Source organism: Pempheris klunzingeri, chromosome 3, assembly GCF_042242105.1.
Source record: "Pempheris klunzingeri isolate RE-2024b chromosome 3, fPemKlu1.hap1, whole genome shotgun sequence".
Taxonomy (NCBI): Eukaryota; Metazoa; Chordata; class Actinopteri; order Acropomatiformes; family Pempheridae; genus Pempheris; species Pempheris klunzingeri.
In genome coordinates this window covers 609,963-625,959 of record NC_092014.1, presented here as the reverse complement: position 1 = coordinate 625,959, position 15,997 = coordinate 609,963, and the positions used below count along the sequence as shown (strand labels likewise).

General features: G+C 45.9%; 1 protein-coding gene across 1 annotated transcript in view; it reads right to left on the bottom strand.

Annotated features, from left to right (window-relative positions):
• Positions 1 to 15,634, bottom strand: part of ttbk1a (tau tubulin kinase 1a) — a 40,292-nt gene extending 24,658 nt beyond the window's left edge. Inside the window, exons 1-6 of the mRNA XM_070827652.1 lie at positions 15,596 to 15,634; positions 10,876 to 11,034; positions 8,987 to 9,134; positions 4,856 to 4,929; positions 4,162 to 4,302; positions 3,531 to 3,635 (exon numbers count right to left, since the gene is read on the bottom strand). Coding sequence (XP_070683753.1) covers positions 3,531 to 3,635; positions 4,162 to 4,302; positions 4,856 to 4,929; positions 8,987 to 9,134; positions 10,876 to 11,034; positions 15,596 to 15,598 — 630 coding nt within the window. The 5' untranslated portion in view covers positions 15,599 to 15,634. The remainder of the gene's footprint in view (positions 1 to 3,530; positions 3,636 to 4,161; positions 4,303 to 4,855; positions 4,930 to 8,986; positions 9,135 to 10,875; positions 11,035 to 15,595) is intronic.
• Positions 15,635 to 15,997: the final 363 nt, after the last annotated feature.

Below are 15,997 nucleotides of genomic sequence, written 5' to 3'. Positions count from 1 at the left end.
CTACTAATACTACAAATACTACTGACACTACTGCAGTTACTACTAATACTACAAATACTACTGCAGTTACTACTAATACTACAAATACTACTGACACTACTGCAGTTACTACTAATACTACAAATACTACAAATACTACTGACACTACTGCAGTTACTACTAATACTACAAATACTACTGCAGTTACTACTAATACTACAAATACTACTGACACTACTGCAGTTACTACTAATACTACTAATACTACAAATACTACTGATACTACTGATACTACTGATACTACTGCAGTTACTACTAATACTACAAATACTACTGATACTACTGCAGTTACTACTAATACTACAAATACTACTGATACTACTGCAGTTACTACTGATACTACTGATACTACTGATACTACTACAGTTACTACTAATACTACAAATACTACTGATACTACTGCAGTTACTACTAGTACTACAAATACTACTGATACTACTGATACTACTACAGTTACTACTAATACTACAAATACTACTGATACTACTGCAGTTACTACTAATACTACAAATACTGCTGATACTACTGATACTACTGCAGTTACTACTAATACTACAAATACTACTGATACTACTGATACTACTAATACTACAAATACTACTGATACTACTGATACTACTGATACTACTGCAGTTACTACTAATACTACAAATACTACTGATACTACTGCAGTTACTACTAATACTACAAATACTACTGATACTACTGCAGTTACTACTGATACTACTGATACTACTGATACTACTACAGTTACTACTAATACTACAAATACTACTGATACTACTGCAGTTACTACTAATACTACAAATACTGCTGATACTACTGATACTACTAATACTACAAATACTACTGATACTACTGACACTACTGCAGTTACTACTAATACTACAAATACTACTGATACTACTGATACTACTAATACTACAAATACTACTGATACTACTGATACTACTAATACTACAAATACTACTGATACTACTGACACTACTGCAGTTACTACAAATACTACAAATACTACTGATACTACTGATACTACAAATACTACTGATACTACTGATACTACAGATACTACAGATACTACTGATACTACAAATACTACTGATACTACTGATACTACAAATACTACTGATACTACTGATACAACTGATACTACAAATACTACTGATACTACAAATACTACTGATACTACAAATACTACTGACACTATTGACACTACTGATACTTTTGATACTACTGACACTATTGATACTACTGATACTATTGATAGTACTGACACTATTGATACTACTGATACTACTGATACTACTGACACTATTGATACTATTGATACTATTGATACTACTGATACTACTGATACTACTGACACTATTGATACTATTGATACTATTGATACTACTGATAGTACTGACACTATTGATACTACTGATACTATTGATACTATTGATACTATTGATACTACTGATAGTACTGACACTATTGATACTACTGATACTACTGATACTACTGACACTATTGATACTACTGATAGTACTGACACTATTGATACTACTGATAGTACTGACACTATTGATACTACTGATACTACTGACACTATTGATACTATTGATACTACTGATACTACTGATACTACTGACACTATTGATACTACTGATACTACTGACACTATTGATACTACTGATACTACTGACACTATTGATACTACTGATAGTATTGACACTATTGATACTACTGATACTATTAATACTACTGATAGTACTGACACTATTGATACTATTGATACTACTGATAGTACTGACACTATTGATACTACTGATACTATTAATACTACTGATAGTACTGATACTACTGACACTATTAATACTACTGATAGTACTGATACTACTGACACTATTAATACTACTGATAGTACTGACACTATTGATACTATTGATACTGCTTCTGCTAATAAATGTGGTCATGTGACCTGATTCAGACAGATGTGAGCAGATGTTGCTGCTGTGGTAGGAAGGAGGATGAAGAGAGGAAGAGGAGAGGAAGGAGTGAGGAAGAGGAAAGGAAAAGGTGAGGCAGCAGGAAGAGGAGTGGGGGAGGGAGGATCCTCTCAGATGATTGGACAGAAGCTGACTCAGCTGTAGAGAGAGAGAGAGGACGCCTGGGGTCTCTCGCCCACTGACGCATGCAGGAGCATCAAATATTCATTTAACTGCTGCAGCAGAGAGGAAGAGGAGGAGGAGGAGGAGGAGGAGGAGGAAAAAAGGAGGAAAAGGAGGAGGAGGACAGTAAATGGAAGCAGCTCACGTACTTGCTGATCTAAAAATAACTGAGTGAGTCTGATAGAGAGACACCATGAATGACTGAGAGGAGTGAAGGAGAGAGAGAGGCTGACAGCAGCAGTAAAACTACAAAGACCAGCAGCTCTGATTAGTGACTGACGGCCAATCAAACATCTGTATTTTACACTTTTCACAATAAAAGCCTTTTTCCAGTCAAGCCTCCAGTCCCACAGCATCAGGATCCTCTGAAGTGCTGATCTAATACAGTTCAATAATATCAATAATATCTAATCAGTTCTTATTGATCGCAGAGAATCGCTGACACACACACACACACACACCAGCAGTCTACAGTGAGATCTGCTGAACTACTGTGCTGCAATGCAGCAAACACACCCCGTCTGCCTGCCGCCGGCTCTTTACATCTTTATTATTCAGTTTGTTGTTTTCTGAGCAGCTCAAAGGAAACTGATCCCCCAAACACACCAGAGGAAAAAACAGATAACAGCATGTGCTGGAAGACCGATACTGAAAACAAGACCGATACTAAAAACAAGACCAATACTAAAAAACAAGACCGATACTAAAAAACAAGACCGATACTAAAAAATAAGGCCGATACTAAAAACAAGACCGATACTAAAAAACAAGACCGATACTAAAAAATAAGGCCGATACTAAAAAACAAGACCGATACTAAAAAACAAGACCGATACTAAAAAAACAAGACCGATACTAAAAAACAAGACCGATACTAAAAACAAAACTAATTAAATAAATAATTTAAAAAAGCGTAGAAATGAAAAACAATAAATAAAAAGGTAGATATAAGGTATTCTGGTATTCTGGCCATAAAATATTACACCTGAAAGGCAAAATTTCAATAATGAGATCTCGTCATTGTTTTACTCAATTTCTCATCAAAATATACAAATAATTAAAATCAAGGAAATTAGAAACTGTAATTGTGAAATAACCTTTCATAAACATTTGTGTTTCGGGGTCAACAAATAGAAGTCATTCCTTCATATTTTGTTTTGAATGTTTATCTGATTTCATCCCTGTGATTTTTAGTTCATGCACACAAAGACATTATCATGATGAATGTGTATCTAACTGATGTGTTATTATTCATTATGTTATCTGCATTATTTCCAAGTGTTGATGTTTGAGATCTTCATCGTCGTCAGCACCGACATTGTCGATAAAGTTTCTTACCGGTCGGACCTCTCCGGTGGTGTTGGTGTACTGTCGCGCCAGGCCAAAGTCGAGCATGTAGCACTTCCTGTAGGTGGAGGGAAGCCGTCCCATCGCAAAGTTTGACTGCAGGAAGAAGAAGAACACGGGAACCAATCAAAGGTGGGAACGCTGTTTTAGCTGCTTTGATCCTTTCCTCCTCCAGCCTGACGGAGCGGCACCAGCCTGACGGTGAGCCGGCAGAGCGACCTGCTTTCATGGCAAACTCACTCTAACTTGTCTTCCTGTGGAAATATCTGACTGGTGAACCAACAGGAAGGTGGTTGGTGATAATGTGGATACATAAACCATCGGGGAGGAGGGTTAATATTCAGACAAAACACAGAATCAGTTGTAAAATAACTAAACTAAATTGTCTAATCTCTGAGATCAAAGTAGGAAAATTATGAGAAACATTTTTAAAAAAATTTTCTGCAGCATTTGTTCTCCTCCTCTGAGAACATCTGTTATCTTACACTTAAATATAAAAGACATGGCTGTCAGCTAGGCTCCTCTGGACCTCCACCAGGAGGACACCACCCATAGATGGATCCACATAATCATTACAGAAGCTCCAAACGTGAATGTGATGAGTGTTTGAGCGCCGTCGTACCGGTTTGATGTCGCGGTGCAGGAAGCCCACCGAGTGGATGGCCTCGATGGACTCCAGGATCTGCTTCCCGAGCCGCAGGGTGGTGCTCATGGTGAAGGTTCCCCGGGGCTGACTCCTCCGCAGGTCGGCCAGGTTACGACCCTGCACAACGACACACGCGGCAACGGTCGCTTAGCAACAACACAAAGAGTCACCACAGCGGGGGGGGGGGGGGGGCCCTGTGGGCGAACGACACCCTAAAACCTTTGATCTCCAAGGATTTCACACGTGTCACCTCTCAGACTCGTGAGTGGACGTCTAGATCTCTGACACGCCGCCCGCCGTCTCCACAGGCTTTCTCCTTTACATTGTTTTCCAAAGTTGCACTTAAACAATTCCACCATTTATTTTGTGTATTTGATCTAATTATGATGCCAAATATCACAGACTGCAAGTGAATGAATCAAAGTGTCTATCTGCAGCAGCCAGACGGAATCTATCCAGCTGTTTCCACGCAGCAGAGCGACCAGCGGTACAATATGTTCATGTATTTGTTGTAACATATTAAACAACTACAACTCCCATGAGCCTTTGCCACAGCCTTGCTATCAAAACCTCACCAGAGCTGAAACTGTTGAAATATTGCGCGTCCGTCTTTGTCTGTACTTCTGTCCATCAAAATAAAAGCCCAGATGGGCTCGTCGCTCTCGCTCACCTGAAGCTGCATCACCACGTAGTTGAATTTGTCGTTTCTCCCGCAGCCAATAAACTTACAGACGTGGTTTTTACCTGGAAGAGACAAAGAAAAGAGGTTCAGTCACAACACCTGACAGAAAGAATCCAGATTTTATTAACGGGCTGATATTCTGATATTTGATTGATCATTTGAATTCTTTTTGAAGGACACATTCAGTTAATTAGTCAGATCTGCTCCTCTCATCTGGTTTCTTCTATATGTGTTTATATGTGAGGAGGGGGAGGAGGGGGAGGAAGAGGAGGGGGAGGAAGAGTGACCGACGGCCTTTGGCTGAAAGCTCCAGCTGCAGTGACTCAGTGGAAACAAGCCGACCAATCACGCGCTGCCCTGACACACAAACACGTGACACCATCAGAGCCTCAGTGACATAATACTGTTACACAACCTTCATCATCCTCTTCCTCCTCCTCCTCCTCCTCCTCTTCCTTTTCCTCCTCTTCCTCCTCCTCCTCTTCCTCATCCCCCTCCTCCTCTTCCTCTTCCTTTTCCTCCTCCTCCTCCTCCTCCTCCTCCTCCTCCTCCTCCTCCTCATGTGATCACTGATGAGCACTTGTTACTTTACAGGATGGAACCGTTTTCTGTAAATCTCTCACAAACAGTCCTGAGGCCACGACGAGTCTCTGACGGCACAGAGACACAGAGACACTGGGACAGTGAGACACTGGGACACTGGGACAGTGAGACACTGGGACACTGGGACAGTGAGACACTGGGACAGTGAGACACAGAGACACAGGGACAGTGAGACACAGGGACACTGGGACAGTGAGACACAGGGACACTGGGACAGTGAGACACAGGGACACTGGGACAGTGAGACACAGGGACAGTGAGACACTGGGACACTGGGACAGTGAGACACTGGGACAGTGAGACACAGAGACACAGGGACAGTGAGACACAGAGACACAGGGACACTGGGACAGTGAGAAACTGGGACAGTGAGACACAGAGACACAGGGACAGTGAGACACAGGGACACTGGGACACTGGGACAGTGAGACACAGAGACACTGGGACAGTGAGACACTGGGACACTGGGACAGTGAGACACTGGGACAGTGAGACACAGAGACACAGGGACAGTGAGACACAGGGACACTGGGACAGTGAGACACAGGGACACTGGGACAGTGAGACACAGGGACAGTGAGACACTGGGACACTGGGACAGTGAGACACTGGGACAGTGAGACACAGAGACACAGGGACAGTGAGACACAGAGACACAGGGACACTGGGACAGTGAGAAACTGGGACAGTGAGACACAGAGACACAGGGACAGTGAGACACAGGGACACTGGGACACTGGGACAGTGAGACACAGAGACACAGGGACAGTGAGACACAGGGACACAGGGACAGTGAGACACAGGGACACTGGGACAGTGAGACACAGAGACACAGGGACAGTGAGACACAGGGACACAGGGACAGTGAGACACTGGGACACTGGGACAGTGAGACACAGAGACACAGGGACAGTGAGACACAGAGACACAGGGACACTGGGACAGTGAGAAACTGGGACAGTGAGACACAGAGACACAGGGACAGTGAGACACAGAGACACAGGGACACTGGGACACTGGGACACTGGGACACAGAGACACAGGGACAGTGAGACACAGAGACACAGGGACAGTGAGACACTGGGACACAGAGACACTGGGACAGTGAGACACTGGGACACAGGGACAGTGAGACACTGGGACAGTGAGACACAGAGACACAGGGACAGTGAGACACAGAGACACAGGGACACTGGGACAGTGAGAAACTGGGACAGTGAGACACAGAGACACAGGGACAGTGAGACACAGAGACACAGGGACACTGGGACACTGGGACACTGGGACACAGAGACACAGGGACAGTGAGACACAGAGACACAGGGACAGTGAGACACTGGGACACAGAGACACTGGGACAGTGAGACACTGGGACACAGGGACAGTGAGACACTGGGACACAGGGACAGTGAGACACTGGGACACAGAGACACTGGGACACTGGGACAGTGAGACACTGGGACACAGAGACACTGGGACAGTGAGACACTGGGACACAGAGACACTGGGACAGTGAGACACTGGGACAGCAAGACACTGGGACACAGAGACACTGGGACAGTGAGACACTGGGACAGCAAAGACACTGGGACAGTGAGACACCGGGACAGTGAGACACTGGGACACAGAGACACAGGGACACAGGGACACAGGGACACTGAGACACAGAGACACAGGGACAGTGAGACACTGGGACACAGGGACACAGGGATACTGGGACACTGGGATACAGAGACACAGGGACACTGAGACACAGAGACACAGGGACACTGAGACACAGAGACACAGGGACAGTGAGACACTGGGACACAGGGACACAGGGATACTGGGACACTGGGACACAGAGACACAGGGATACTGGGACACTGGGATACAGAGACACAGGGACAGTGAGACACTGGGACACAGAGACACAGGGATACTGGGACACTGGGATACAGAGACACAGGGACACAGGGACACTGAGACACAGAGACACAGGGACAGTGAGACACTGGGACACAGAGACACAGGGATACTGGGACACTGGGATACAGAGACACAGGGACAGTGAGACACTGGGACACAGAGACACAGGGATACTGGGACACTGGGATACAGAGACACAGGGACACAGGGACACTGAGACACAGAGACACAGGGACAGTGAGACACTGGGACACAGAGACACAGGGACACTGGGACACAGAGACACAGGGACAGTGAGACACTGGGACACAGAGACACTGGGACAGTGAGACACTGGGACACAGGGACAGTGAGACACTGGGACAGTGAGACACTGGGACAGCAAGACACTGGGACACAGAGACACTGGGACAGTGAGACACTGGGACAGCAAAGACACTGGGACAGTGAGACACCGGGACAGTGAGACACTGGGACACAGAGACACAGGGACACAGGGACACTGAGACACAGAGACACAGGGACAGTGAGACACTGGGACACAGGGACACAGGGATACTGGGACACTGGGATACAGAGACACAGGGACACTGAGACACAGAGACACAGGGACACTGAGACACAGAGACACAGGGACAGTGAGACACTGGGACACAGGGACACAGGGATACTGGGACACTGGGATACAGAGACACAGGGATACTGAGACACAGAGACACAGGGACAGTGAGACACTGGGACACAGGGATACTGGGACACTGGGATACTGAGACACAGGGACACTGAGACACAGAGACACAGGGACAGTGAGACACTGGGACACAGAGACACAGGGACACTGGGACACAGAGACACAGGGACAGTGAGACACTGGGACACAGAGACACTGGGACAGTGAGACACTGGGACAGTGAGACACTGGGACACAGGGACAGTGAGACACTGGGACACAGAGACACTGGGACACTGGGACAGTGAGACACTGGGACACAGAGACACTGGGACAGTGAGACACTGGGACAGCAAGACACTGGGACACAGAGACACTGGGACAGTGAGACACTGGGACAGCAAAGACACTGGGACAGTGAGACACCGGGACAGTGAGACACTGGGACACAGAGACACTGGGAAACTGGGACACAGAGAAACTGGGACAGTGAGACACTGGGACACTGGGACACAGAGACACTGGGACACAGAGACACTGGGACACTGGGACACAGAGAAACTGGGACACAGAGACACTGGGGCACAGAGACACTGGGACACAGAGACACTGGGACACTGGGACACAGAGAAACTGGGACAGTGAGACACTGGGACAGTGGGACAGTGAGACACTGGGACACTGTATAAAGTATGACGAGCACTTCCTGTTTTCCATACCACTCATTCTCTCACGTTAGCCCATAAATGATATTTGTTACATGAAGACACTTCTAAAATCACACAAAGTGACATCATGGCGGCCATTTTAAGGTTAAGTTCCTCTAAATGTTTTACTACTTTCCGGTTCTGATACGAAGTATTTTGGTTTTAAATTGATCCGGCATCATAAGAAACAAACTGCCGTGTGGGGGTTAGTGTGTGCTGCCGGCGTCTCACCCTGCAGCTTCTTCAGCACCGCCACCTCCATCTTCAGCACCTGTTTGGGCTGCTGGGCCGACTCCACCTTCAGCGCCACGTTCTCCCGCGTCAGCAGGTCCAAAGCCTCGTAGATCTCCCCAAACCCGCCCCCGCCGATCTTCTTCAGCTGGGATGCAGGACGAGAGACAGACTGGGGGTCAGTTCACTTTCACTTTCAGTTTATCTCACCAGCGTCACCAAAATAAAACACCAAGAAATACAAGAGAAATATTTCACTGTGTCATCACCTCTTACAGTCCCATTCTGATACCCTTATGTTTTCCTCTTTTATTCTCCTGAGCCACCTTCCCTCCGTCTTTGGACACCCTTTGTCGTCTTGATTATCATTTCTGTTCTTTTTACCTGCTTTAACCCTTTTTTCTTCCTCTTTTCTGTCACTTTCACAGCTGCAGAGCTGATTTTTACAAATGAAGCAGAAGCAGAACACACTGATAAAAAGATAAAAAGATTTGCATTTAAAACAACAACTGAAATAATAAAGATTTAAATTCAATTAATTATCATTAAATTAGAGGACTCAAATCTACCCAGAATGCAGCAGAAATGTCTTCTTTCTTCCTGTCAGCTCTCCTTTCTCCTCTTTTTTTAAAACTTGAATTTTTTAAAACTTGAATTTTTTCCGTTGTTCTCTTCACTAGTTTGAGATTGCTGGGTGAATCCTGCCGAAGTGTCTTTGAGCAAAACTCTGTATATACAGTGTGTGTGTGTGTGTGTGTGTGTGGTGGTTCAGTGGAACAGTAAATTGATCAGTGAAGTGCAAACAGCCTGCAGGCTAAACGCTGCGATCTGATTGGCTCAGACAGGATCTGCATTACATAACTTCATATTTCAGAAGCCAAAGGAAGCTCAGAGGACCACAGCTGTGTGTTTCTATGTGTTATATGGATTAGTCCTTTAACTAGCCGTCACATATTCTTTACATGAGCATCTTTGTTTGGAGGCTGATGGATTGCAGAGAGACAGAGAAGTGATGGAGCTGAGAAAAACTGTTTGCTGGTGTTGACATCGTCCTTCTTATAAGGCTTGAGTCTGGTGTTTCTCCCCCTGATCCTCTCTGCCCACATCCTGCTGTCTGAATGACTGGTAGGTAGTAAAAGTGTTGGAACTGGTCCACTAAAAGAGCTTGTTTGATCCACTGACAGGCTCAGAGTGTTATTCTAAGTGTGTGACAGCATCATGGAAAGGATCCCTACAGAGAGAGACCTGGAAGATCCTTTTGGTTTAACCACAAACAGCACACACACCAGACTACATTCACTAAAACTTTTTTTTTTTTAGAGCTGCTGCCTCCATCAGTCAGTGTTTGTGTTATTGTGAGACTTTTGTGTTTTAAAGTGCTAATTTGGATCCAACACAATATTTGTGACACACAATAACACAAACAAATTAACTAATAGAGGCATCAGTAGAACATCCACTCCAGTGTAAAATGAGTTATTTAGTGAATGTAGTCTGGTGTGTGTGCTGTTTGTGGTTAAACCAAAAGGATCTTCCAGGTCTCTCTCTGTAGGGATCCTTTCCATGATGCTGTCACACACTTAGAATAACACTCTGAGCCTGTCAGTGGATCAAACAAGCTCTTTTAGTGGACCTACTGTGATCAGGTGCTGGTGGGGCCATCTTATGTTCTTTATGTTCAGATATGCAAATTAGTCATCATCTGATTAAATATGTGTTTATTTGCCTACATTTCCAAAAGAAAAAGTTTAAAAGTATTTTTAAAAAGCAAACAATGCATAAATAGAAGGAACTGTAAGAGTCAAAGCTTTTAAAGCTTAGCAGAAGAATCAATAAACTGAGCTGGGGGTGGGGTGGGGTGAGATGGGGATGGGGGTGTCCTGACTCACCACTTTCCATCGGTCTTTGACCATGCAATTTGGCGGCAGGATGTCGGCCTGCTCGGACGTCCCGTTCATGTTGGCGTTGTCCTGGAGGCCGGGGACTAGGCACGGCATCTGCCAGTTAGACAGAACACGAGCAGCTCCCAGCTTAAAAGAGCCATTTATCTGTAGGGGAGGGGGATTGGGGAGGAGAGGAAAGAGTAGAGGACAGTCAGTCAATCAGACTCATCGTGTCGGTCCCGGGAGGCTCCCAGTCTCACCACGGCCTGCGCTGGGACAGGCGCAGCAGTCCAGTGTAACAGCAGGCATTAGAGATGGCTGGCGGCCATTAGAAGCCATTCTTCAGCTGGATCAGGCTACAGGCCGGTGGGTGGGTGAGGGGGCGGGGGGTGGGGGGCTGGGGGTGTGATGGTATTTGCAGTAACTGGAGCAAATATCATGTGTGCAGAGGAAGCAGCCAGACGCTCCGCTCTCATCCTGCCTGCAGGTTTGATGCTGCGACGGCCCGGCGGCCATCGACTCCGCCCGATCATCAGAGATCAGAACAGGTTGGTTTTTAATCGACCACCTCAACTAACAACCATCAGCATGGCACAGGAGCGCGTCCCCACGTGATCCGCCGAGCTCGGGCAAACTGAACGGCTGCTCTGACTAAACCGGATTCACTTCGACGACCTTTTAACGCTTCTTTGTTTTCTTTAAGTCCAACGCGTAGTGAAATCCTCTTCTTCTCTTTCTTACGTCAAACATTCCCATTGATTCCACTCTGCTCTCACATCTGTACGCTAAGCTAAAGCAAGGTTAGCTTAGCTTAGCATAAAGACTGGAAATGGGGCTAGGCAGCTGTCTCTGTCCTAAGGTGACCAGCACCTCTAAAGGTCACCGGCCATGTTTCCATCCAATGCCGAGCAAACTTTAAGCAAACTAATGAAGTGTCAGTGATAGAAGTGAGTTAAAGGAGTTGGCATCAACTGGTTTGGAGCAAACAAACCCAACTCACCTCAACTCGGGAATCTTTCTCCTGTTGTCACAACAGGAGAAAGATTCTAGATGATTCTAATGCAGCCGACCAGTCATGTGAGTTAACGGCAGGTCTGTAATTTACTTTAGACGCCTTTTTTATTTTTGTTGAAATTCTCTGAACAGCCTGACAGCAATCAGTAGATCGAATGGTTTCAACAAAAACAGACCTAATCTGTGTCTGTGGCGGTAATAAACCTGTTTTTTCAGCTGGACACTTTTTCAATCAGCTCCTCCTGCTGGATTCCCCCCCCCCAAGCAGGACCTTCCTTTAAATGTTCGCTGAATCAGAGCGTATTCAACAAAATGTGTTTCCATCTGCGGTTCTGCACATGAACTCCTTTTTAAAAACCTCAAGCTTGTGTAAAAACTTCCTTGTGAAATTGAGAAAGGTTTTCTGATTCCTTTTCTGATGTGATAATGTGCATAAAACATATTGACTGGCTAACAGACTCGTCAGTGTAAAAACTGAACTGCAAAAAAGAAAATTCATTGTTTTCACATTGTTTTGTTCAGATTAAACAAACGAGCTATAACATGCTAGACAGAGAACTTTGGAGGTGCTGCTGGTGGATTTCTTTACTAGCTGTTTCTAGTCTTTATGCTACGTTAAGCTAACCAGCTGCAGGCTCCATATTTACTGCACCTGAGAGTGAAGTGGAATCAATCTGAACTAACTAACTAAGAAAGAGTGGAAGGTTTCCCAACATGTTGAATTACTCCTTTAAATCTGTGACTCAGAGGGGAATACATCCACGAAGGGTCAGTGATGTGGCTCCTGGGCTTCTCGGTCAGCTGGTGGCAAACGCCTGTTCAGGAACGCTTTATTTTACATGTCAGTAATTTCTGAGTAGCTTCCTGAGAACTTCTTGGGGAAGTTTTGCAGATAAAGAGTTTTATGTTCGGACATCTACTAAACACACCCAGACCTTCTGATGAAAGAAACATTAACTAGATTAGTTTTGAAATGCAGGAATTAGTTTTGTTGTTGGGGTGAAAGGGCTCTTCTCTGTCAAAGAGGTTCACCATCACGTTGAACTTGGGAACTTGGATCATTTTTAGCCCTGATTTCGGCCTGGCAGGTAGAGCACAGTCCACACGTCGCATGAACAGCAGCCCGCTCTCATTCCCAGGACGTCAAACACCAGCACTTTGTCGCCCCCTTTAACGTCTGATACTGACACACAAGGCACCCTGTAGCCTCTGTGTATGACACTAAAGGACAGCGTCGCATGGAACAGCGATAAAGGTCCACACATGGGGGTGTAGGGAGGTTGGATGGCACAAACTTGGGGCTTTGACCCAGGAGACCCCAACCATCATGCTTTCCTAAAGGCCCTCGATAGTTGCTGCTGGTTCTGTGGTGTCAGTTTGGTTTGTCAGGACCTTAAACCCAAACAAGCAGTTTTAGTGTCTAAACCAAATCAATTCAAATCCCAGCAGAAGCGTCTCGGCGCTTCGCTAAAGATCTGCTCCTGGTCTGTTAAGCTCAGAGCACAGGAGGCGGCAGGAAGTCAGACAGACAAACGGCAAAGAGAATCCACTCAGATGTCAAAATAAAAGCCCCCCTGCAGACTGTCAGTGGTTTATTCCAGCAGCACATCAGTATTATTCTCTAATGGGGGGGCACCAGGCCAGACGTCAGCCGCTCAGAGGGTTTCTAACACCATGACGACCAGAGGATCATCTGGGATGGAGAAACACTCTGACTGTGACTTTAGCTGCTGTCTGTAGCTGCAGCACAACAAAGCAGGAAGTACATCCAAGAAACACATTTAGAGCAGCAGAAGAAGAAACAAGGCCTGTTTGATCCTGTTAGAGACACATTTAAAGCAGCAGAAGAAGAAACGCGGCCTGTTTGATCCTGTTTGAAGCTCCAACATCTGTTTAACGACCAAACAAGCTAAATCTGAGCAGAAACACTGATCAGCAGGAGAAACTCTCCGTATGGCAGATGAAGCCTCGTGGAGGACGGAGGGAAATCGGGCCGGTTTGATATTTGACACCCTGTGAATGGGAGAGCAGAGCTCATCTGCCTGACAGGACAACTTCAGGGTTAAGAAAGCTCCATTAGACCCAACTTTGGTTTGTTGAGGTGAACATTTGACCTCTGAGACTGTTCGTGTGCAAAAAAGTGGTGATTGGTCAAATTTACACACACTTTTATGATTTGATCTTTTTGTCGTTAGATATTTGTGGAACTAACGTGGGGTTTGCTGGCGTTGGGCTAATTATGTCACTGGTCCTGGAGGAGCTGATTGTGTGAGCTGGTGAACCTTGAACACTGACTGTGGGTTAGAGGTGGAGGATGCGGTGGGTCGGATCTCACTGAACATCACAGCATCTCAGCTGTAACCACGTCAGCGCTCGCCACTGCTCGACCTCAACTGAACTCTGGGTTTGACTCTCGTATGACACATCTGCCATGAATGGTTATCAGCTTTCAGCGGATTCGTGGGGGAAGTTTTGAACTTCAAAGTGATGCATGTCAGTCCCCAAACCATGCTGTTCTGCATGCAATGCCACGGGCCGTCATCAGTGCATGCAGAGCTCAGGCGGACTGCAGATATAATGGAGAGTGTCCGCTGTGTTTCCAGTCAGACCAGCTCCCACAGAGGACTGGACGGACTGGGAGGGAGGGGAGGAGGCTTCTCTGCACCTGCAGTGATACGCGTCAGCTGGGAGTCACTGTAACACTGGAGATGGAGTGAAACCTGCTGCAGGCCTCAACACGCTGCTGAGCCGCCCGTCACTGCGGGGGGTGGGGGGCGGGACCACAGAGCCCCCCTGAATACACCCAAACAGTCTTACACAACAGGTCATGTGACACAGGACAGTCATCAGCCAATCACAGCCGCTACGATCCAGTGACATGGTATTACAACACGTCGTTAAATAGTGCAGTGTCGTTAGCATAGAATATATTAGTGTACTATACTGTAACAAAGTACTGTGGTCTGGTTCTAACTGTAGTACAGCCTCATAACTGGTATAGTAAATAAAATATGAATTATGCTTTGGGATAATGGAGCTTTGGATAGTATCACGTCATATACTGCAGTACAGTAGAGTATTTGTACACGATACAGTAGTACAGGAAAATACAGAAAGTATTGTCTACTAGTACCAGTACTACATCTTATAGTATACTATAGTATATATAGTATTTTTACATGGTGTTATAGTGTCTTCGTTAGTAATGTGCATTCTACCACATCATGTTTACAGTATAAAGTGTATAATACAGTGAAGTACCTGCTCACTGCACAGTGTACTAGTACTAGTACTACTAGCGCATCGTATCTTATGGTGTAGCTCAGTTTAGTGTTTGTATAGTAATTATATTACACAGTATCATGCAGTGTGTGTACTACCCTAGAGTACATATACTAGCCTCCAGTGCAGCACTGTGTGCAGTGTACAGTTCATAGCAGAAGAACTGGAGTGTAAAACCAGTGTGAAGAGAGAAACTCTGTGGTCCTGCAGCGTCTCAGCAGCAGAACATCCTGACAGACACTTTCTCTTCCTTCAAACCTCAGTCTGATCTTCTTCTTCTTCTTCTTCTCTTCTTCACCTACAAACCTACTAATCTGTTACTGGGGGGTTGGGGAGGAGGGGGGGGGGGGGGGGGGGGGTAGGGGTGCTCTGCCAGAAGCTGGGTTTGCATCATTCCAGTTTTGATCTGATCAAGTCAGTCAGAGCTCACCATAGTTCTGAGCTCCCGGAAAACCTGACGGCTTACAACAAATCCTGAGCGGGACAAAACCCTTCCTGTTCCTTTGTTAGCCTACAAGCCAAAACAGAGGGCACAGTTAACCAGGAGAGGAGGAGGAGGAGGTGGAGGAAGAGGTGGAGGAAGAGGACCACCGACCGCTGCAGCCGTCCGCCCTGCAACCACAGGCTCAAACAGTGACATCACAGGGGGGCGGAGCATGGAGGGACACCAGGTTAAAGATCATCAGCTGGATTCACACTCTGGTTCTTTTCACAGGAGACTCCACTGTTTCTACCCATGATCCTCTCTGTCCACATCCTGGTGTCTGAGTGACTGGTAGGTAGTAAAAGTGTTGGAACTGGTCCAGTAGATCAGATAGGTGTGTGTGTGTGT